The sequence below is a fragment of the Podarcis muralis genome, chromosome 10 (assembly GCF_964188315.1).
Source record: "Podarcis muralis chromosome 10, rPodMur119.hap1.1, whole genome shotgun sequence".
NCBI lineage: Eukaryota > Metazoa > Chordata > Lepidosauria > Squamata > Lacertidae > Podarcis > Podarcis muralis.
Window position 1 is genome coordinate 16,583,827 of NC_135664.1, and position 24,363 is coordinate 16,608,189.

General features: G+C 44.0%; 1 protein-coding gene across 1 annotated transcript in view; it reads right to left on the reverse strand.

Annotated features, from left to right (window-relative positions):
- The window catches only part of LOC114605047 (mitogen-activated protein kinase 11), a 47,042-nt gene extending 38,358 nt beyond the window's left edge, over positions 1–8,684 (reverse strand). Inside the window, exon 1 of the mRNA XM_028745791.2 lies at positions 8,449–8,684. Coding sequence (XP_028601624.1) covers positions 8,449–8,561 — 113 coding nt within the window. The 5' untranslated portion in view covers positions 8,562–8,684. The remainder of the gene's footprint in view (positions 1–8,448) is intronic.
- Positions 8,685–24,363: the final 15,679 nt, after the last annotated feature.

Below are 24,363 nucleotides of genomic sequence, written 5' to 3' on the forward strand. Positions count from 1 at the left end.
GGGAGTTGTAGTCCAACAACATCTGTGGACCCACAGGCTGAGAACCGCTGATCTAGTGCAACCTGCAATTCTGGTGTTATCAACTACCCAAGAACCATAGCTAGATAGATAGATGATAGATAGATAGATAGATAGATAGATAGATAGATAGATAGATAGACAGACAGACAGACAGACAGACAGACAGACAGATGATAGATAGACATTTACAAGAGTCTTCTATTATTATTATTATTAAAATTTTGAAGTTTTACTTTCCACTTAGTATTCTAAGCATAACATGCATAACATAATAAAATAATCACGATAATAAGAAGAACCGAACAATAAGGCAACAATCTAGAAAAAAAATATGAAGCACCTATTTATTGCCTCTCCAAACAAAAACCTGCGAAGCTGAACCTTGGCTGAATGATACCTGACTCAAATGATTTTTCACCAGTAACTAACCCCCTGAGCTACTTTTCTGTTATGCCCAATTAAGAGTTACCTGTAAGCTGAAAGTCTGGATGTTCTTTTATTAGCATATATCCGTCCAATTAATTGATAGCCCTGTGCCAACATTTACGGAAGCAGTGGGAAATCTCTGGCCCATTGGGCACAAATTAAACCTGCCGCAGGTCCAGAGTTGGTCCATGAACCAGTTTGCCCCACACCACACCCACAAGCCCCACACCTGACATCAGGAAAAGATGGGAGTTTAAAGTTTGCTCCCAATTGTTCCTCGTTGTCTGTCAAAGGTCTTTAGAATTGAACATGTCTCTTTCAGACAACAGGAATAATTCTGGAAAACTCAATCAGCACAGGGCTAAAATAATAATCGAGCCAAGATTTATCATTCATTTCTGTAGTTTTGTATGGCAGAATATAACTCAGAGGCTGGTAGCAGGGGTAAGTCTTGCTATGGAAAAGGATGGAGACCACCCTGAGAATCACAGGCTGTTTCTCACCCCCCAAATCAGCATTGTTTCCAATGAGATCATTGTTCTCCTGCCTTAAGTCAACACTCGCGTTACCCTGTTTGCCAACAGGCGCATCACTTACACAAACACAAAGGGGAACTCATGGGAGCAAGCGAAAGGGAAGCAAGCCAGGGAACCAAATAACCTGCAGCAGACAGGGAGCAGCAGAAAGCAGCAGCTTTCCTCAGAAAGATGTTATCAATAAGCTCTTAAAACAGTCCTGCAAATAATTCGCAGTATCGACACAAGGCTACTTTGGCTTCTCAGAAACTAAATTTCATTTCTGATTCACACAATGACTCTGCAAAATCACTGGCATTGCTACAGGGAAGAAGTCAATGTGTTGACAAGAGTGGCCGGCTGTAAACACACACACACACACACACACACACACACTTCTTTCCCATTACAGTGGTGCCTCGCAAGACGAAATTAATTCATTCCGCGAGTTTTTTCGTCTTGCGAATTTTTCGTCTTGCGAAGCACGGTTTCGGAAAAGTTTTGGAAAAGCTTCAAAAATCACCAAAGTCTTCAAAAACCTCAAAAAAGGCTACCACACCGCGTGCTATGAGTTGCTCCTCGAAGTCAAGTCGCAACTGTATTAACGGTTTTAAGAAAAAGGAAACAAACTTGCAAGACATTTCCGTCTTGCGAAGCAAGCCCATAGGGAAATTCGTCTTGCGAAGCAACTCAAAAAACCAAAAACCCTTTTGTCTTGCAAGTTTTCCGTCTTGCGAGGCATTCGTCTTGCGAGGTACCACTGTACTAAGAGGGCAAACCACTTCTCCCATGGTGTTGTCCAACTGATGTATCCCTGTGACTTATCAAATATCGCAAATCATGAAAGCTTTTACCTCCACAATAATCTTGAGGCTAAGCAGATATGATAAGGAAATTTTGTGGTCACCATGAGATCACTTTTTCTTCTAAGGAATTGGCATGTAAGCAATGTAAGGGGTCAGGCTGCAGAGCTTTGCATGCAGAAGGTCTCAGGTTCAGTCCCATCATTCCTAGGCAGGGCTGGGGAACACTCCTGTCTGAAACCCTAGTGAGCCACAGCCAGTGCACAGACATTACCAAGGAAGACAAGCCAATGGACCGACTCAGAATAAGGCAGCTATTCTTAACATGTGGCCAGAAGGCACATGAGGCCACCAAGTCTGTTGGAAGCTAAGCAGGTCTGTGTCCGGTCAGTGCCTGGATGGGAGACCTCCTGAGACCCACATCTTGGGTTCCATGGCAATACTTCAAGGAATGCCACTCCTGACCAGGACGCTTCAACCATCATCTGAGGCCCTTCTTCATGTGCCCTCCTCCACGAGAGTCCAGAGGGCAACAACATGAGATCAGGCCTTTTCTGTGGTGGCTCTCTGTCTGTGGAATGCTCTCCCCAGGGAAACTCGCCTGGTGCCTTCATTACATATCTTTAGGCACCAGGCAAAAATGTTTCTCTATAAAACCAGGCCTTTGGCTGATTAACCTTCTGTGGCTTGTGGCAGCGGGGACTTATTGGTTTGTTCCTGTTTTATTACGTATTTTGTGTTCTCATTTTGTATTTTTGTTGTTGTGAGCCTCCCTGTGAGGGATGGAGGGCAATATACAAATTTAATAAATAAAATAAGTAAATAAGTAAATAAATAAATATTGAATACAAGTATGATATAGAACAGTGTTTCCCAACCTTGTGCCTCCAGCTGTTTTTGAACTACAACTCCCATCATCCCTGACTAGCAAGACCAGTGGCAAGGGATGATGGGAATTGTAGTCCAAAAACAGCTGGAGGCACAAGGTTGGGAAACACTGATATAGAAGACACATAAATAAATAAATAAATAGATGGCCACTTCCTTCAAGCATACAAAACTGCCTTATCAGTATATCCTACCTTTTTTTTCATTACAGTGGTACCTCGGGTTACATACACTTCAGGTTACATACGCTTCAGGTTACAGACTCTGCTAACCCAGAAATAGTGCTTCAGGTTAAGAACTTTGCTTCAGGATGAGAACAGAAATCGTGCTCCGGCGGCGTGGCGGCAGCAGGAGGCCCTATTAGCTAAAGTGGTGCTTCAGGTTAAGAACAGTTTCAGGTTAAGTACGGACCTCCAGAACGAATTAAGTATTTAACCCGAGGTACCACTGTATTTACTTATTTTATAGTCGGTCTGTCAGTACCTAGTCTGGACCAGTCTACTCCTTCCGTTAGAGGATGTTGCACAAAAGTCTTTCCCCAAATGCTGCTCTGTGTCGTTCCCTTTTTATTTGTGGATGCTCAGGGCTGAACTGTGAAGCTTCTGAGGCATGTATATGAAAAGGCACCCAACATTTCTAGGCCAGGCATTCTCAAGTGCAAGATTATTATTAACCTTCTTTGGTCACCATCATGAGCTTTCATGGTTCCAACCGTCTGAAGAAACATCTCTCTGGTCTTATCAGCAGTCACTGTTTAGACAGCTGAGGCACAATATGTTCCCTGCCGTAGCACTGACACACCAAGCGTGTGAAAACAGAGACACTAAAATACTGCTTTTGTCTGCAACACACAAGAAACCGAATGCATGCACATGCCAACACAATGAATTCTGGGCTTTTCCACCACATCATATCCCACAGCCAGGGCTTTCAACCTTCTGCACCCTCTAAACCACATGACCAAATTATACCTTTGCTTGAAGCACACTGAGTGGATTCAGATGGTGTTGATTTTACCCATCACACAACAGCAATCTCATGAGAATGAGTTCTTTAACACGTCCTGGACACCTGTGGCATCATAGTTTGAGCAAGCCTCATGCTTTAAGGCAGACAAAAGAGGCTAACTGAGAGCTTCCCAGTTCCACCAGCATCGCACCATGAAGTCCCAGCAAAAATCGCCACACAATGATTGTGTTCACTCGAGTAGCAACCCCAGCCATCGAAAACATTTGGCATTTACATAATACATTTTGAGTACTCAAATCACTGCTCGGTAATCCTTACAAAAGCCAAATAAGAACTTAAGAACATAAGAAGAGGCCTGTTCGATCAGACCATCTGGTTCATCTAGCTTGCACCTTGCTTTCAGCAGGGACTAGCAAATGCCTCAGGGAATCTTGCAAGCAGGGCTTGAAGGCAACACTTGTTCTCCTTGTAAGCCCAGCTTCTAGTATACGGCCTCTGAACATGGACATTCCCAATGAGCTATTCAGGACACAGAATTGCTGATATAACTATCCTCTTGAATTTCTCTGTTCTCCTTTCAAAGCTGTTTTAGCTAGCAGCCAGTACCATCCTGTGGCACCCCGAGTTCCATAAATTGATACTGCATTTTCTGAAATAGCACTTCATTTTTGGCTGTTCTGAGCCTATTGCTGCTCAACGTGTAAGAGGGGAAAGTTTGTCTCTAACCACTTTCTTCATACTGTTCTTAATAGTTATTTAAAAAATTCCCCTTTAATCCTGTATTTTGTAGACTAAAAAGCTTCTGATCCTTTCAACTCTCCTCACGGGGAAAAGATCTCCAAACTCCAGATAGAAGTATTTGTTCTTTCCTGTAGGTTTCCCATTGCTGTGAAATGTTGCACTGTTCCTCCATCTTGCCCTCAGGATTGTGGGTGCCCACCGCCATAACATGGACTTGTGATGTCACATGCACACGCCTGCATGTAGTACATGTAACATTATATGCAGGTAAGTGTGTGTGTGTTTTGTGTGAGTGTGATGTCGCACGTCTGAGTTGCAGCAGTGGCTCCTCTTCCTCCTCCTTTCCACAGCCAGTGAGACACCCTTTTCTCTTTTCTTGGTTTTTTATTTATACTTTTCAAATGTATACATTTTCACTAGTTTTACAGTCAATTTAACATTTCAAAATTTGACTTCCTTCCTCCTCATTCTGCAGTTCCTTGAATTTATTTTTTTAAATATATTCTGCATATCCAAATTCATTTAACTTGCCCATTTAATTATCTACTGTAAATGCATACTCTTAAAAAACTGCAGGTGCTAAATGTTTTTATCTGTTTGCAATTTATCTGTAAATGTTCAATAAACCAGTTCCATTCTTTTATAAAAAGTTTGTTATCTTGATTTCTTATTCTTCCGGCAAGTTTGGCCATTTCTGCATATTCCATATGGTTTTGTATCCATTCTTCCTTTGCTGGGCTTCTGCTTCTTTCCGCTTCTGGGGCAGGGAGGTGCTTAGACTCGGGGGCAGAGAGACCCTGTTTCCTTGTCCGAACCTGCCCCCCCCAAGGGTGACTCGCTTGCTGGCTGAGGAGGGCAAAGCTGAACTGCTTCTCTTTCAGAGGCAGCGCCGCAGAAGCTGCCTGCCTCTCTCTTTGACTTTGTGGGTGCCCCCCCAATTATATTATTGTGGGTGCCCAAGCACCCACAACCCCCTGGAGTTGGCTCCTATGCAGAGCCGTCTTTCCCATTGGGTTTAGTGATGTGTTGCAACAGGGCGCCAGCCTCTCGGGGCGCCCCAGCGAATGGGGGAGCTGCACGGCTTTGCCGGCGGCCTCCCCTTTCCCTGCAGGCCTGCCAGCTGCGCCCCGTCAACCATATGGCTGGCGGGCGTGCAGCTTGCCTCCCAAGTCTCCGCAGAAGGAGAGTGATCCTTGCAGAGGATTGGGAAAAGGTCAACAACTCCGGGAAACATGGGGGCGGGGGCGGCGCTGGAGGGATCTTTGCACCACGGCGCCAGATATGCTTAAGACAGCCCTGCTCCTACGCTGCTCACATATTCCTATTGTGGCCGCAGCAAAGACTTACATAAAAGCATTACGAGGCCGGCACTTTACTTTCAGTCCCTTTCCAAGAAATTTGAAACGCAAGAGTATTTCCTATCACTGCACGCTGAGTTGATGCCTCCGGCAAGGTGTTTACCACAACCTCAAGGCGCATTTCCTGTACACTCACAGGACCCCGTCAGGGTGCACAGGTAACGCTTCAAATTGTTTATGACTCAGTGTTTCGGGCCCTTTGTTACCTGACTATCCTCTTTGCCGTTTTTGCTGTCAAATCGCAAAGTTTGGACAGATCCTTTGGCCGTTTTTTCCCCATAGGCAGCTTCGGGTTTCACCCTTATGAATGAACTGGCCTCATCCACACACTTCACTGCTCCAAATGGTTCATGAAGAAGCAAAACAGCAGCAGTCCCAGCGCATCTTTGGGGAAACACCAGTGCTTACTTCCCTCCATTATGGAAATGATCAACTCACTCCCATTCTCTGCTTTCTACTGACCACACAAAAGCAGGAGGTCGCGATGAAAACCTTACAGTATTTAAAGAGGTTTAAAGGCTGTCGCAAGGGAAATCTAAAAAAAATGTAGTATAAACACTGACAACTGGGAAACACTGGCCTGCAAGCACTCCAGTTGGAGAACAGCCTTTACCAAAGGTGCCAAGGGCTTTGAAGACACTTGAACTCAGGACGCAAGGGAGAAACGTGCTAGGAGGAAGGCATGCTTGGCAAATCCACACCGTGATCAACTCCTGCCAGGAAACCTATGGCCCCACTGTGGAAGGACATGTGGATCCAGAATTGGCCTCCACAGTCACTTACGGACTCATTGTTAAAACCGTGTTTATGGAAGACAATCTTACTCGGCTACGAGTGATCGCTAAAGAAGACAGTATTTATATATTCTTGTCTTTATTGCATTTCTGTCCTCCACACATCCTTTTCCTCCATGGACTATACATAGGATTCTGTTTTTAGGGAAGGGCCATAGCTTAGTGGTAGAGCTTGGCTGCAGAAGTTCCCAACTTCAATTCCCAGCATCTCCACATGGAATTGGGAGAGAACCCTGCCTGAAACCTGGATAACTGCTGGATAACCTGGATAACACCATGGACTCATGGTGAGTACCGATCACTCACCCAGGCACTCACCAGGCCCAGAGACGCTGCCTAGTTTCCACAACTTTGGTTGCTTCCGACCATGCGCTAAACAAGTGACAGCTAACATCATAACTATTGCTAAATCAATGCTTCTGGCTTGCACAACAGAGCCAACACAATGCCAGCCAATGTTGCATGCAATGTCATGAGTGACTGGAAAAAGGATAACATAATTTCAGAGTTTCTCAAACTGTTTTTCAGACTACAACTCCCATCATCCATAGCTACCAGGGATAATGGGAATTGTAGTCCGAAAGCAGCTGGCGACTCAAGTTTGGGAAACACCGTTTCAGAGGAAGCTTATCTTAAGCTGCCAGGCAATGCTTTTGAAGCTACTCAAAGGTGATGGCAGAGAACTAGGTTTAATATTTCGCTCATCCGGAGGGGAAGTCAGCCTGTATTTTCATGCGCTGCTCCCAGTTCCTAAAAGCACACTTAGGACTTGACCACAATGGCTGTGCGAATAAAAGCACCGCCCTGCCACAGTCCCATTCAGCCGTGCAGTTTGGTGGTGGTGGTGAGGAGGAGGAGGTCTTAAAAATAGTCTGGGGAAACCTCTTTCAATGGCTGGCATGGCCCAGGGTTACCCTTAGCAACCCACGAGGAATTCCAGGCTGAATGGCATTGTGAGAGCGCAGCTCAGCTTCGCCTCTCTCTGTGTGTGCTCCGAACTCCCGGTGGGGGCAGGGAAAAGGCAGGAGAATGAGCACAGCCCACCCCCACCCGTGACACACAGCACAGGGCTATAGGTCAACGCACACATGCACTCCATGGGAAGGGGTGCTACCTATTGTTATACTATGCACCTTGCAGCAGCTGTCTGCAAATACACACAAAAATGCAAGACAAAAAAGATGCATTTTCTTACTATTCTATATAGGTGTGTGTGTGTGTATACCCACGGACCTGTTCCTGTTCAGAGCACCTAACCCACCTTGAATCTCTTGTTTTCCACCCCAAAATTATTATCCTTGGTGAAATATGATCGGTTTGTACATTGCATATGCACATTTTCCTGTATGCACACCCAACGTCCACCCCCTTCGCCTGGCCTACTAAGCCACACATGTCAATCCATCACCTGTGCACCTGCGTTCGCACCAAGCAGCTACCAGATGCGGGATCGCACCTGCCTCCGAGCGTACCTTCCCGTAGGTGTACCTAACACCCTAAGTGGCCTCCGCACCCACCTACCCGGTGGGTATACATGCCTAGCGTGGCTGGCTTTCGCCCGTGCACCCGGGGAGGGGGCCTTAACTAGGGCAGCTGCGTAGAACCTGCCTGTGCGTACAATCCGCGCAGGTGTCGTCCCCCCCCCCGCAAAAAAACACAAAACACAAAACCCTGGACGCATGCAGATCCCGGGGACGCCTTGTCTAGGGGCGCACCCATTGTGCGCGCTGGCTTTCCATGCACCAGGCAGGCCTAGCGGCTCCAGCGCCCAGCTGCTGGCTGGCATTGTTTGCTTCCCGCAGCTCCAGCGAGGAAAAGATCCTTTTGCACGGCTGGAGCGGAGCCTTTTTGCCCGGGGCTCACCGCACACCTTCTGCTGCTGCTGCCTATGCGCAGCAAAGCAGCCCCCCTTTCCGGAGCAGCCTCCACCTACCATACGGAGCCGTACGCCCCCGAGCCCACCGGGGTCAGGTGCTGGTAGCGCTGGGGCACCTCCCACACCGTCTTGTTCAACTCCTGCTTGTAGAAGCCGCCTCGCTCGGACATTTTCCCCCAGCCGGCAGCGCCGGCAGCAGCAGCAGAGGCAGAGGCGGAGACCCAGCCAGGCAGCTCCAGCTGGAAGTTGCAGAGCCAGCTAGCCAGCCAGCCAGCCAGGAAGCCACCGCCGGCAGGGAGGAGGCGGTTAGGGGGAGGGGAAAAGGGAGGAGGAGGAGGGACAGGATGAATGAAGTCGAGGGAAAGGGAGAAGGAGCCGAGGGGCGGGATCTCCCATCGAAAAGGGGGCTCCCGGCTGATCACAACGAGCTGCCGGCCTCTAGCATTGTAACTAAAGGTTGGTGGAAGGGAACTCCGGCCATTAAAGTAGATGTGCGGGCGCGCCTTAGGCCAGGAAGCCCCAGGTGGACCGGCAGGTATTGCTGCGACTCTTTATGGGACCGACAGGGTCATATGCAGTGCCGGATTTACGTATAAGCAGTGGCGTAGCGTGGGGGGTGCAGGGGGGGCCGGCCGCACCAGGCGCAACATCTGGGGTTAGGGCAAATCCACGGGTTAGGGGGCGCAAATTACTTGCCTTGCCCCGGGTGCTGACAACCCACGCTACGCCACTGCGTATAAGCTAAACAAGCTGTAGCTTAGGGACCCACTCTCTTGCCCCCCCCCCCCAAAAGGGAAAAAAATGGATGTACATTTCCAAAATATAAGATGAAAAATAAATAAAATAAACCCTACATACAGCAACAGTGTTTTGTGTTGCATAGGCTCCTATGATGTAAGTAATGGGCCCCGCCTGCTAGCCTGCTCCCTAAAATACCACCGGTTTGCTTATTTCTATATACAGTGGTACCTCGGGTTAAGTACTTAATTCGTTCTGGAGGTCCGTTCTTAACCTGAAACTGTTCTTAACCTGAAGCACCACTTTAGCTAATGGGGCCTACTGCTGCCGCCGCGCCGCCGGAGCCTGATTTCTGTTCGTATCGTGAAGCAAAGTTCTTAATCTGAAGCACTATTTCTGGGTTAGCGGCGTCTGTAACCTGAAGCGTATGTAACCTGAAGCGTATGTAACCCAAGGTACCACTGTATAGGGTGCCTACATTCTGCATGGACTTTGCATTCTGCATGGACTTTTCAACAATTACTTTGATAAAATACATATTTTGTTATGTGCAAATGGCTTTAGATACCTATTAGGTCCATAAGTTACCATATAGCATATATTCAACACAAAAAACAGCAACAATTTGTGGTTGACAAAGGCATAGCTGTCAACATTTCCCTTTTCTTAAGGGAAATTCCCTTATTCTGAATAGGATTCTTTGCAAGAAAAGGGAAAAGTTGACAGCTATGGACAAAGGACAGCTGGACATATAAAGGGCCCCATTCAGTAGCTTAGGGCCTCATCAAACCTAAATCTGGCCCTGCAGCAGGGTCATATAGTTCCTTCTTCTTTGGTGATCCCTCGTAGCTGAGTAAGATTGTCTTCCATAAACACCGTTTTAACAGTGAGTCTGTAAGTGACTGTGGAGGCCAGTTCTGGATCCACACGTCCTTCCACAGTGGGGACATAGGTTTCCAGGCGGGAGTTGATCACGGTGAAGATTTGCCAAGTGTGCCTTCCTCTTAGCACATTTCTCTGTTTCGTCCTGAGTTCGAGCATCTTCAAAGTCCATGGCACCTTTGGTGAAGGCTGTTCTCCAATTGGAGCACTTGCGGGCCAGTGTTTCCCAGTAGATTTTTTTAAAGATTTGCCTTGAGAGAGTCTTTAAACCTCTTTTGCTGACCACCGGCATTACACTTTCCATTTTTAAGTTTGGAATAGAGTAGTTGCTTTGGAAGATGATAACCAGGGATCTGAACAACACGACCAGTTCAACTAAGTTGATGTTGAAGAATCATTGCTTCTACACAGGTGATTGCTGCTTTTTCCAGTACACTGGCATTAGTTCGCCTGTCTTCCCAAGTGAGGGTAAAATTTTTCAGAGACACCATTGATGGAATCTTTCAAGGAGTTGGAGATGGTCCATGTTTCACAAGCATACAGTAAGCTTGGTAGTACAATAGCTTTGTAAACAAGCATTTTGCTCTCCCCGCGGTGCAGGAATCTTTGTCCAACGTGGCGCTCAAACTTAAGACGCTGAGATGAAGAGTTTCATGCTATCCTGTAACACCCATCATCTGTTACCATTGGCCCCACTGGCTGGGGCTGATGGGAGCTGGAGTCTTTGGCAACATCTGGAGGTCCCCCAGCCCTATTCTGCAAATCGAATTGTCCTTCAGGAAAATCGGGATGGGGATGATGACACACACAGCACCAGCCCCCTAACCTGTTCTTAATTCCATAATCATGAAGGCATATAGTCTATGAACTAGCACCTATCATTGCCTTTGGCTAATTAATTGCCTTTGGCTAATTAATTGCCTTTGGCTAATTAATTAAATCTATGGCCTTTAACTGGGAGAGGGTAATGTTTTTGTTTCTTACTACGTTATGCATTTTTATGTTTTTTATTGTAAGCCGCCCTGTGATCCTTCGATGAAGGGATGTATAGAAATTTAAATAATAATACTAGAATTAAATAATATACCAGAAAAAACAAGCACCCCCTAGCTGTTCGGATTGTCAATGCCACATAAAAGCAGAGTTGAGGCCCATCAATTCTGGTTTCCTAGTGACTTCCCTAAAGTCATATTCTTCTTTGCAGGCACCTTGGTTTTCAGCAGCAACTATTGCTGTTTACATATTTTCCTCTAGAGGGGATTAAAATGGCTTCGAATACTAATGAACACAACACCCCAGAGAACATTTCCAAATTAATTACGCCAATATTTTCCACCGTCTTGTTTTATGGTGCCTTGCCATAATTGTGGATAACAAAGCCAGTGCTGTCAATGCGATGTTCAAAATTTCTCCCCCAGGTAGAATTGTGTTTTGTCTAGAATTTTGTTGTTGTTTAGTCGTTTAGTCATGTCCGACTCTTCGTGACCCCATGGACCAGAGCACGCCAGGCACCTCTGTCCTCCACTACCTCTAGAATAGCTTCGAGCAAAACCTGAACAGCCACCTTTAATTTATGCGAGTCTGAGGTCAAATTGTAGTCTGGAGAAACAAATGAATTATAAATATGGGAGACCAAAGGCCACCAGTGTTTTCTCCTTGGCAGTGATTGAGTGGAGAAGGACACATCATATTGCTATGCCCCTCTCCTGAACATTCTGAAATTACCCAGCTGGGTGGTTTTCGTCTCCATGTTCTGTGCATCAAATCGCCAAATATTTTGAATCTGATAATGCCTGTGTGAACAAAGCTTCTGCTGAAAGAGTATTGGATAGTAGTTTTCCAGGGAACCCAGTGAATCCTCAGGGACTTATTTGAATGTGTGTGTGTGAAGTCCCAATTAGAGAAGATCAGCATGACTGCGTCAACAATATACCTACAAAGTGCATTCTCTCATTCTAAGAATTCTGGGCAATGTAGTTATAATTCCCAGAAACCCTTAACAAACTAGTGCCCACAATTCTATTCCCTATGATTAGTTGGAATCTCCTTGCAACTTGAATCCATTGGTTCTGGTCCTGGTCTCTGGAGCTGGAGAAAACAAGGCTCCTCCATCTTCCATTGGACAGCCTTTTAGATGTTAGAAGATGGCCATCACATTTTCTTTCAGTCTCCTCTTCACCAGGCTAAACTTATCTAGCTCCTTCAACCATTCCTCATAAGGCTTGATTTCCAGACCCTCCTCTGCACATGTTTCAACTTGTCAATATCCTCCTTATTGTGGTGCCCAGGACTGGACACAGTACTCTAGGTGTGGTCATACCAAGGTAGAACAGAACAGGATTATTACTTCTCTTGATCCGGAAACTATACTTGTCACTTTTTTCCAGGATGATGAGGAACCATCAATGAACAGACAGTTGATATTCGTGTTGAAGGCAGCTGAAGTGAAGATGTAACCAAAGTTTGTATCCCTTGCTTAACAGCCAAAGGTTAGCTGCTTCTAACTTGTCTCCTACAAAGGAAGATGCCTATGAATCTAAGAAGCTAGTTGTGTTCTCTCCTCAGCCCTTGTAAGTAGCAATTTTCAGTGTTGCTTGGTGCATGGTGAAGACAAATGCTTTTGGAACTGAAAGAAGCAAGCAAATCGTAACCCAAGTACTTGAAATATTGTTTGCAAGCACATGTGTTGCGTATTTGGTGGTTTCCTGTTTTAGGAGGCGACCCATTTCGCTTTCGTGAAGAAAGTTGTGCATTGTTATACACCACAAGATAGCAGTCTTTTCCTGGGAAACAAATTCACAGTACTGCAGTTCATGTGTTTATTGCATCAACATATTATATCCGTTCCAGATACAGAGTTTTTCAGCCTTGCTTCTGTACGTGGAGAGTTTCCACTGGATAATTTTTCAGGTGTCAAGTGCACGGACTTGTTGCACTGAGACCTGAACTTAACCTTGGCTGGATGGTGCTCAGACATAACAGTTGGCCATCTTGCAGGACTATGTTACGTGAATGTAGTTTGCATGTTGGGGAAATGCTGTAACATGCACAGATGTTCTTTGATTAATCATTCTCTTTAACGTGGCAAGTCATTGTAGTCCCCATTTAACAGATCATTAAGTTGTAGTGTTCTGATGAGAACAGTGTTCCTTTGCATTTATTTAGTTATCAACCTAATTTATGTTCACACACGACAGATACTGTTGGTAGGTAATGGTGGCATTCCATCTGTTCCGGATATAACTGCACTTTCTTCTAATGCATCAAGATTGTAGCCTGGGGATTCTGTTATAGATTTGGCCCTTATTGTAGAGGCCCAAGCGGCTTCCATAGCACAAAGTGCCGTTCAACAGCTTAGCTTGGTGTGCCAGGTGCAACTTCTCCTAAGCAAAGACAGACTTGCAAAAGTTATGCATGTCTTGGTAAAAGCCGGTCTTGATTGCTGTGATCCATTACATATAACACCGGTCCTGAAATACCTGCACTGGCTCCCAACACGTTTCTGAGCACAATTCAAAGTGTTGGTGCTGACCTTTAAAGCCCTAAACAACCTCAGCCCAGTATACCTGAAGGAGCGTCTCCACCCCCATTATTCAGCCTGGACACTGAGGTCCAGCTCCGAGGGCTTTTTGGCAGTTCCCTCATTGCGAGAAGTGAGGTTACAGGGAACCAGGCAGAGGGCCTTCTCAGTAGTGGTGCCTGCCCTGTGGAAAGCCCTCCCATCAGATGTCAAGGAAATAAACAACTATCTGACCCTTAGAAGAAATCTGAAATATTTAAATATTCTGTCAGGAGCCACTCAGAGTGGTTGGGGAAACCCAGCCAGATGGGCAGGTATAAATAAATTATTATTATTATTATTATTATTATTATTATTATTATTATTTGCTACCCCTGTTTCAGAACTGTCCTGCTTCCAAGGTGAGGGAAATGGCAGAAATGGCAACCAGGCGGCGGAGCTGATGATATGGGGTGTCTGCCAGGGACTGTCAAGCACATTCTTCTAAATTTTAGGTGCCAGATTAAAAGTATTTCCTCCAAAGTTTTTAATTAGATGCCATCGCCTCCACTCTGGAATTCCCTGCCCATTGACATTAGGTAGACACCTTCGCTGTGCTGTTTTCAATAACTGCTTAAAACCTTCATGTTTAGGCAAGCATACCCAGATATGTAAAGCTGACATGCATTTTAATATTCTTTTATATAATGTATGTTTTATGCATAATGCTGATACTATTTTTATATATATATATTTAGGTCTACTTCTTTTTCATGTCTGAATAATTACGGATAATTTTAATGCATGTTTTATATTTTCTGTAAACTGGTTAAGCCATTTTCCCCCTTTTAAACAATTAAGCAGTATTCAAATTCTGCTAAATAAATGTTAAAAAGAGGACGCTGGTGGCGCTGTGGTCTAAACCACTGAGCCTCTTGGACTTGCCGATTAGAAGGTTGGCAGTTCACAGCCCCGCAATGGAGTGAGCTCCCATTGCTCTGTCCCAGCTCCTGCCAACCTAGCAGTTCAAAAACATACCAGTGCAAGTAGATAAAAAGGTACGGCTCCGGCGGGAAGGTAAACGGTGTTTCTGTGCGCTGCTCTGGTTTTGCCAGAAGTGGCTTAGTCATGCTGGCCGCATGACCCAGAAAAAACTGTCTGCAGACAAACGTCGGCTCCCTCGGCCAGTAAAGCGAGATGAGCGACTGGACTTAACTGACAGGGGTCCTTTACCTTTACCTTTACCTTTTTAAATGTTAAAAATATATATCACACTTCCTTCTCTTCCACCATCCAAACAGGCAATCAACCTTGATGGCTCTAATAGCACTCATCACCTTCCTAAGTAATGCTCGGGTGGTGCAGAGAGACCCTACTGCTCATTCCCAGTGTTGGATGACTGTAGGTCACACACAATCATCTCAAGCATTAGCCATTTGCATTGGCAGTAGAGTTCTCTTGATCAGAGCTATGGGCTTGCTGAGGCATCACAGACCCTAAACTAGGGATGTTTTTCAAAGAATCCGGGGACACTTTTTGTAAAAAAAAGAGAGAAAAGTTTCTTTAAAAAGGGTTTTTTTTATTTCTTTAAAGAAGTAATATCTTCTTTTCTGTGGTCTCCTCTGTTGCGCAGCCTTCCTCTGGGCCCTGGCCTGCTCTCTTGGAATGCTAGCCACCGTGGAGTAGGCTTGGGTCGGGCCTGGGCTCGGCCACGTGTCCTTGCCCGCCCGATGCTCTCCTACCTCTCCTCCTCAGTGGCGGTGGTGGCGTGGCCAGGGCGCCCCTCTTTTTTCTCCTTCATCTTTCTCTCTATTCCTTCTCCTCCTCTCTTCCTTCTCCCTGCATCGGCTCCGGGGTTTTCCTGGCCCCGGAGCACCGCTGGGCAGTCGCCTGGCTGGTCCCCATATGATGTGTCTTATGCCGTTGAACCAATCACGCAACATTCATCCTCTACTAATAAATCTACAACACTTTAAATATAAATCCGGGGACATTAAATGAAATCCGGGGACATTCCGGGGACGGATTTTGTCCGGGGACAGATTTGTAAATCCGGGGACTGTCCCCAGGAAACGGGAACGTCTGGTAATCATACCCTAAACTGGTTTAAGAGGACCTGTGCTTTCATAATCAATGACCTACTGCATCAGAGGCACGAAGTGATCTGAGATCATTCAACTGATAAAGCAAAACAGGTCTGCGCAAAAGCCGCATCACTGCCCTTATTGCAGACACACTTTCCAAGACACTGTCTTGCGTCATTATGACATTTCAATATACTTCTGATGTGTGCCTTCAGATTTGTTTACATAGCCGGTTGGTATTTTGATTCCAACAGCACCATGCTGACCTCGCCTTTCCTTCCAGATGCCTGCATGGAAACCTCAATGCCGCCCCAAGGTCTGCTTGTATTGTTCTCATCTGAAAATTAGCTCAATTATTACAAGGTTGTCACTTCTTAGATACATAAGGAATGTTTTATACATGGATTCCAGAGATGCACTCTGTATCTGACCTGAAAGTTTTATCAGCCAGTGAACGACACCACACAGTTTTACTGCGTCATCCTCAACAGATTTCCTCAGAATTAAGTCCTACTATGTTCAATGGCTCTCCCTCCTTCACGTATTTAGGTTTCCTGCCCCATTCATGTTTCGGAGGATTCAAAACATCAATGTCGCAGGACACAGGAGAAGAAATGAACAAACTGATAATGAGTATACCATGTCATAAATGAGAAGGTGAATTGTGTCCAGCCATGAGGATGGCTGAGGATATTTTTCAGGCATTCGGTTTTAGCTAATTCTTTGTTAAATTATTCATCAGCGGCCAGCTTGTCTGAAAATACACTCAGCTATAAATACCATCGGCAGGTTTCTGTAAGGAAATTGAATTGGCATGTTTGTCAATGCTTTGGAATAGCTGGGGAAATGTTTGAGCCATTCTAGCAAACGTTGCTTTGGGAATCAAATACATACACCCAGACACGAGGAGAGTTTGGTCAACATTAATGACATACTTGGCAAACCATGACATTAACTGAGATATAATTTTTTCCATTTTATCCGCCTGCTTTTACAAAATTTGCAATATGAAGAGGACATAAAGCAAAGAGCATGCAATGATATCCTTCAAATTATTTCCCCGATGTATTTGCCAACTGGCACACAGAGAAATTTACTGACTGCAGAATGCTGCCCATCAGCAGATTTGCTATGTGAAGAGATGCTGAATATTTGGTTTTCCCTAAATATCCTCCCTCAATTTATGCCAGAGCTCATTAAGTCTGAGTACGAGAATTTATCTTTAGTAAATGCCTTGAGTGGGCTTTGAAGGTACAGTGGTACCTCGGGTTAAGTACTTAATTCGTTCTGGAGGTCCGTTCTTAACCTGAAACTGTTCTTAACCTGAGGTACCACTTTAGCTAATGGGGCCTCCCGTTGCTGCCTCACCGCGAAAGCACGATTTCTGTTCTCATCCTGAAGCAAAGTTCTTAACCCGAGGTAATATTTTTGGGTTAGCAGAGTCTGTAACCTGAAGTGTATGTAACCCGAGGTACCACTGTACTGGCATTTGCAGGTGAAGGAAGAACTTCTCCAGAAGTTGTCTCCATTTTGCAGGGCTATCTTGGAAATATAGATTAAATTGTTAATAATAATAATAATAATAATAATAATAATAATAATAATAATTTGTACCCAACCCATCTGACTGTGTTGCCTCAGCCACTCTGGGTGGCTTCCAACATAATATACAGAAACACCACCACCACCACCACCACAACAACAACACAACATACCTTAAAATCTGCATCAACTCATAACCAGCAGTTCACAAAGTGGCTAAGAGAAGTTCCTGGTTTGAACCTTGCTTCTACCATGAAACCAGGCAAGAGAAAACAATGAAGATTCTTGTGGCACTGCAAATGCTACCAAAATTATTAACCATTTTCTCTCAGCCTCAGTCTCCACATCTGCAAAATGGAGAACAGAAATTCTGAACTTATATTGCGGGGTTGATGTAAAGGTTACAAGTACATAATGCATATGATCTTTTGAACGCTCGAAATCACTATGCAAATGTTTAGTATTAAGATAGGATCACCTTATTATGTGTTTGCTGGGCCTCTTTTTCCTCTGACTGAAGGAGCATATGCAAAAGGCCTACTGTTTTCAAAAGACAGCAGCCCAAGCCCCACCCTCACTGGATAAAGAATGGCGCTCTGCCCACTCTGGCATGTACTGTATCCCGTATTGTTTCATGGATGTGTTAGCCTAGGAGCCATTTCCTATCTACACACCTGGATTTGGAATGCAAAAATATCTGTGGGAATCCATGGCTTCAAGTACAGTGGTCCCTTGGGTTAAGTACTTAATTCGTTCCGGAGGTCCGTTCTTAACCTGAAACTGTTCTTAACCTGAAGCACCACTATAGCTAATGGGGCCTCCTGCTGCCGCTGCACCGCTGGAGCCCGATTTCTGTTCTTATCCTGAAGCAAAGTTCTTAACCTGAAGCACTATTTCTGGGTTAGCGGGGTGTGTAACCTGAAGCGTATGTAACCTGAAGCATATGTAACCCGAGGTACACTGTACAGTTGTGTTTACGGATCAAGCAATGGCAGAAGCCCAGAGTTGGGGGCGGGGGGCGGGACACACCACATTCTTTCTTGCACTTATAGACATTGTGGGTTTGCTACAATGAACTCTGAACTAATCCGCCTGCTTATTTTTGCAAAAGAACCGTTGATTTGCTTTTAGTGAGCTCCCGTAAACTGGTATATATTTATCAATGGCGGGCATGGAGAGAACCGTCCCCTCCACTTTTGGTGAATATAATATTCACATCCAAGGTCCAAAAAGCAACAACCAAATAGCTTCCCATCTGTCTCAGTTTCCTTTTTTGTTCTTAAAAAATACGTACAACATAGGCATAGATTGTGCAGTCTCGAGCCAGTTCCAGCCTGTTTCCAAAGCAGCAGCAACACCCACCCACTTTTCTGGGAAACATTAGCAGTGCCAGGGACTCTGTGGAGGAATGCCAAGTCAGACTTCCTTTCCACAGATGGGAAAGCAAATGGGCCCCTTTTGATTCGCCCTCCTCCCCTAGTAATGGGACACTCCTCCAGGAGGAGAACATATCCCCAGCCCTCAGATGAGAAGGGAGAGTTCCTCAAGTCACAATTTCCTGAACTCACAAGTCCCATGGCCATTTTGGATCTATAATCTAATCTCGAAGGAAAAGCTTTTTACAACCCAGACATCAATGCGAAGGAAGAAAACAAAACAGATAAAAGAGCTGACAGGCCGAGGGAGTGAAAAGGAATGCTGGGGGAAAATACAAGACTACTGTTCCGCCATCTCTCTGCTATGGCTTTTGTAGGCGCTAACCAGATTTCCGCAGAGATAAATATATTTTGCCCTGGGATCCCACATCATCCATTAGCCTAGCTGCACAATAAACAGACAAAAAATGTATATAGAGAGTATCTATGATGCTATAGATTTGAAATGAATAAATGGTAGGATTTTGATTACAGTGGTACCTCGGGTTACATACGCTTCAAGTTACAGACTCCGCTAACCCAGAAATAGTGCTTCAGGTTAAGAACTTTGCTTCAGGATGAGAACAGAAATCGTGCTCTGGTGGCGCAGCAGCAGCAGGAGGCCCCTTTAGCTAAAGTGGTGCTTCAGGTTAAGAACAGTTTCAGGTTAAGAACGGACCTCCGGAATGAATTAAGTACTTAACCCGAGGTACCACTGTATTTGGGACGTGAAGGGAGAAATACAAGCTGCAGAGGAATTCCTGGGATAGCCTATGCACAAAACGACATGGCCAAGCTAGGGCCATTAAGAGGCAATGCAAGAGAACTGTCACCCCCTTTGCCCTGAGGTGTGAACAGAAAATAGGGGTTTGGAAGGTTGCCAGGGTAACTAGGTGTGTGGTGACAGGAAAAGAGTGTTTTTAAAAGGGTGTTCTGGGAAGGAGGGGGAAGAAGAAAGATTGGGATCCATCTTGGGCAGGCTGGCTGCAGGCTGGCTGGGAGAGATGCCTTGAACTCCATGGCTGCAGTGCTGTGGGGTACAAGCCCCTTTTGAAATGATTATGCTGCAAGATCTAGACTCCCTCCATGCAGACTGAAGGTGTAAATAGGTGAATAAACTGTTATGGAAAAATCTAGGTGTGAGGCTGCTCAGTCACCCAACTCGTCGGGCAGAGCCCGCGGGTCCCTTTGGAATAAAAGAAGGAGTCCAGCCACCAACCCGGAGCAAATAGCTGTAGACCAAAGTTTATTGTGCAAGAGGTTCAAAGAAGAATTTTGAACCCAGAGGATGGGGTGACAAAGATTTTTAAAACTTTCCCACCATATCCCAGAATACAATTCGTACAGCATCATTGCTACATCACTGACACGTCACAAAAGGGGAGGGGTAGACAGGGGTGACATTAGTTTAACTTTGGCAAACATGTCCAGACAAGTCCTTGGTACAAGATTAGCATAAGCACACATGGCAGGGCAAGACTCGGGTATAAGATTAGCATAGCCAAACACCTCTGAAATCCCACCACCCAAAGTACAATAGAACTTCCTTTGCATGTCTGGCCCCTTGGCAAGTTTGGTGATGGGATTAGCCTTTCCTTGGCCAACAATCAGCTCAGCAATTGTCACCTCTGGGAACTTCCTGGAGTCCCTTGCAAGGGGAAAATAGCTCTGGAATGGAGGAAACTAGCAAAGGAGTTGATTTTATATTATTTTTAAAGCTAGGTAACTTCCCTGAGCTGTCAAGTTGAAAGGATACATTCAGGCCTAATATTTGTAACATTTAACTTTAAAGATGTGCCGCCTCCGTAATTTCCATAACAAAACCATATTTCTTAAAGCTATGACAGTCTCCGCTGCGTCTCAATTCTCCAAAGGAGATGAGACCTTGTGTGAGTATGTGGAACCCCCCTGGAAGTTGGTGGCACCCAACTTTTGTAACAATATTATCCTCGCATAAAAGATCAACAACACGACTGTTTTTTAAACACATACAAAATCCCAGTACTAATCTGATGCACCATTTACAGATCAGTGGTAAAAAGTCTGTTTCAACTATCAAGTTCATGTAACTCTGTTCTGATATTTCAAATTCTAATGTTGTTGTTGGCATCTGTCTGTCTCAAGAGACAATGGAGTGCACTTGCAGGGATGAAATCAACTACATAGTGACCTCTCCGGGGTGCAAGCCTGGGCAGTGTATATGGAGGTCCTGGGCTGCCCACATGACAAGACCCCCCTCTCATTATATACCATATTATCAAGGTGAGAATTATATTTTTTGTAAGGAAACAGTTTATTATAAATAATAATACAGCAAGTTTGAAGAATCGCACCTATTTGGGGAAGCATCATCTTATTGATGTGAACTGGAATCTGATAAAGAACTTTCTCTAAGTACAGTGGTACCTCGGGCAAAGAACTTTTTTTTTTTTTTTTTATTACAAAAGCTTTATTAAGAAAATTACACAGATTACATTGTGTTACAAATACAAACATACAAAAAAAAAGAATTCCATCAGAAAAAAAGCCAAGAAAACCATTAAAATAGCACAGGTTCCATCTAATGGAAAAGAAATAAACATTAAATAAAAAAAAAAAAGAGAAGAAGAATAAAGATAACAGGCGCAAAAGAAGAAAAAAAAAAAGAAGAAGAAGAGAAGACAAACGACACATATACAATTAACAAAACTTCCGTCCAGCTCGGTCTTGGAGTTACCAATTCTTGTATTTTTCTACAGTTTTAATAAAGCAAATAAACATCGATGATTTCAACTATCGTCTACTGATAAGTTATTTAATCCCTGGGTGTTTTCATAATAAATTAGAAATTTATTCCATTCATCTTTAAATTTATTTGGGTTGTTTTGTCTTATTTTTTGTGTTAATCTCGCTAATTCCATATATTGGTAAAGCCTCAATTGCCACTCTCCTATATCAGGTAAGTCAGGGGTTTTCCATTTTTGTGCAATTTGTATCCTCACCGCGGCCATAGCATATTGAAAAAAGGTTTGATCTATTTTCTTTATTTCTTTACCAATCATTCCTAAGAGGAACAGCTCGGGAGTTTTTGGGATATTATATTTCAGGATTTTTTTCATCTCGTCATGAATTTGCTTCCAAAATTCTTTTATTACATCACAAGTCCACCAAATGTGGAAGAAGGTCCCAACCTTATCTCTACATCTCCAGCAAGTGCTATCAACAGTTTTATACATTTTTCCCAACTTTGCTGGGGTCAAATACCAGCGGTATACCATTTTCTCTAAATTTTCCCGCAAGGCTACACAAGCTGTAAATTTTACACCTTTCATCCATAGTATTTGCCACTTATTATAATCTATATTGTAACCGAGGTCTTTCTCCCATTTTACCATGACCCCCTTCACCCGTTCTTCCTTGGTGTCCCATTCCAGTAGTTGTTTGTACATTTTTGAGAGGAGCTTATCATTACTTTCCAGAATTTCAACCTGAAACCTCGATTTTTTTTCATTCATACCCAATCTCTTATGCTCACCCCATAAAGCGTAAATCTGATGGAAGTGGAACCAGTCTTTTATTCTGTCTTTCAATTTCTCATAAGGCTTCACCCTCCAACCTGTTTCTGTCTTTTCCAGAATGTCCTCATACGTACATTTTTCATCTGCCATATTTATTTTTTTTATTTTAATGATATTGGTTGGCGAGAGCCACCATGGAATACCTTTCTCAATCAATTTTTTATACCTCTTCCACACCTCCAATAATGGACCTCTGATTATATGATTAGAAAATCCCCTGTGGACCTCCCCTTTCTCTTGCCAAAGGTAGGCATGCCACCCAAATCTTATATTAAATCCCTCCAAATCTAAGAGGTCTGAGTTTCTAAGGGTGGCCCACTCCTTTATCCAGCAGATACAGGCTGCTTCATAGTATAACCTAATATTTGGGACTGCAAATCCGCACCTATCTCTAGAATCTGTTAAATATTTTAACTTTACTCTGGCCCTCTTCCCCTGCCAGATAAACTTGGTCAGGGTTTTTTGCTCGGGCAAAGAACTTAATTCGTTCTGGAGGTCCGTTCTTAACCAGAAACTGTTCTTAACCTGAGGTACCACTTTAGCTAATGGGGCCTGCCGCTGCCACCATGCCGCCGGAGAACAATTTCTGTTCTCATCCTGAAGTAAATTTCTTAACCCGAGGTATTATTTCTGGGTTAGTAACCTGAAGTGTCTGTAACCCGAGGTACCACTGTATTGAACAATTCTTATTTCCTTCCAATTGACTTCCTTCCTTCAATATTTGTTCAGTATAAACTTTGTACTTACCATTGACATTGTTTCTTTCCTTTTCCTTTTTATGTTTTTTCTTTTTATTTGTATTTTATTTTTGTTAGTGTGTATGTTTGTGTTGCAAAATTATATATATATATATATGTGTGTGTGTGTGTGTATTATTTTTTACCAACCACCAAACACAAACAGTGAAAGTCCCCAGGCAGCTGATACATTGGGTATACAATATTCAATAATATACATATTCAATAATATTAAATAATAACATATTCAAATCAACCATATGTACACTTCTATATACCTTAACACTCCTCCCTCCACAAGGTTTATTTAACTTTTAACATTTTAATTGTCCCAAATTGTTCAAACCTACCCAAATTATTCAATATCTTCTCAAACCATTCCTCCTCTTTCTCACTGACCTTAAGCCCTTTCATTCTATGTATCTTCACAGTTAGGTATTCTAAAATTATAATATTATTCAGTTTTTCTCCTCCATATATATGAACTTTCTCTAAGTAATTAGAAGTTATATAAACTTGAGAGAGACTCATGGTAGAAACGGACTTTTTACCTGTGATCCATAGTTGGGTTTTCTTGGGTTTATTGATACTTAGGATTTTCTATGTATTGGGGGGTGGGGGTGGGGCGGAGAGCAGGTTGCCAACCGACTATTTTGGTATAACATGGTTACTATTTTTATATATAACTACATGTCTTTATTTATTTTGCAGATTATTGTTCAACTCCAACAATGATCAACAGCCTATCTGCATAGTGGGACAAGGGATGCCAAAGAGCTAGGTGCTGGTGTGGTGCAGTGGTTAGACTAGGGTTTGGGAGACCAGGGTTCAAATCTCTTCTCAGCTCGCTGGGTGACCTTGGGCCAGTCACTGTCTCTCAGCCTAGCCTACCTCACAGGGTTGTGGGGAGGATAAAAGGGGAAAGATGAGAAGGTCCATGTACACCACCTTGATTTCTGTGGAGGAGAGATTAGATATAAATACAATAAACAGAATAAATATTATTATTATTAGTCAATATGCATCCCATCCTCCCTTCAAGTAAGGGTGGAAGCAGCCCTTTGGGTCACCAAGTGAGCTTTATGACTGAAAGTAAAACTATGCATTACATTAAACATGTGCTTCAGAACACATGCTTACAATTACAGTGGTACAGTGGTACATACGCTTCAGGTTGCATACGCTTCAGGGTACAGACTCTGCTAACCCAGAAATAGTACCTCGGGTTAAGAACTTTGCTTCAGGATGAGAACAGAAATCGTGCTCCGGTGGCGCAGCAGCAGCAGGAGGCCCCTTTAGCTAAAGTGGTGCTTCAGGTTAAGAACAGTTTCAGGTTAAGAACAGACCTCCAGAACAAATTAAGTACTTAACCCGAGGTACCACTGTACTGAGTACCCTTCATTTCCCCCAAAAAATGGCACGGGGAGGAAGGGGTTAAGCTACTTTTTTAGTAAGAGTAGACAGATGCAATGTAACATGTAGTTTGACCCTGAGTGGAGATGTGAATCCAGCCCTCTC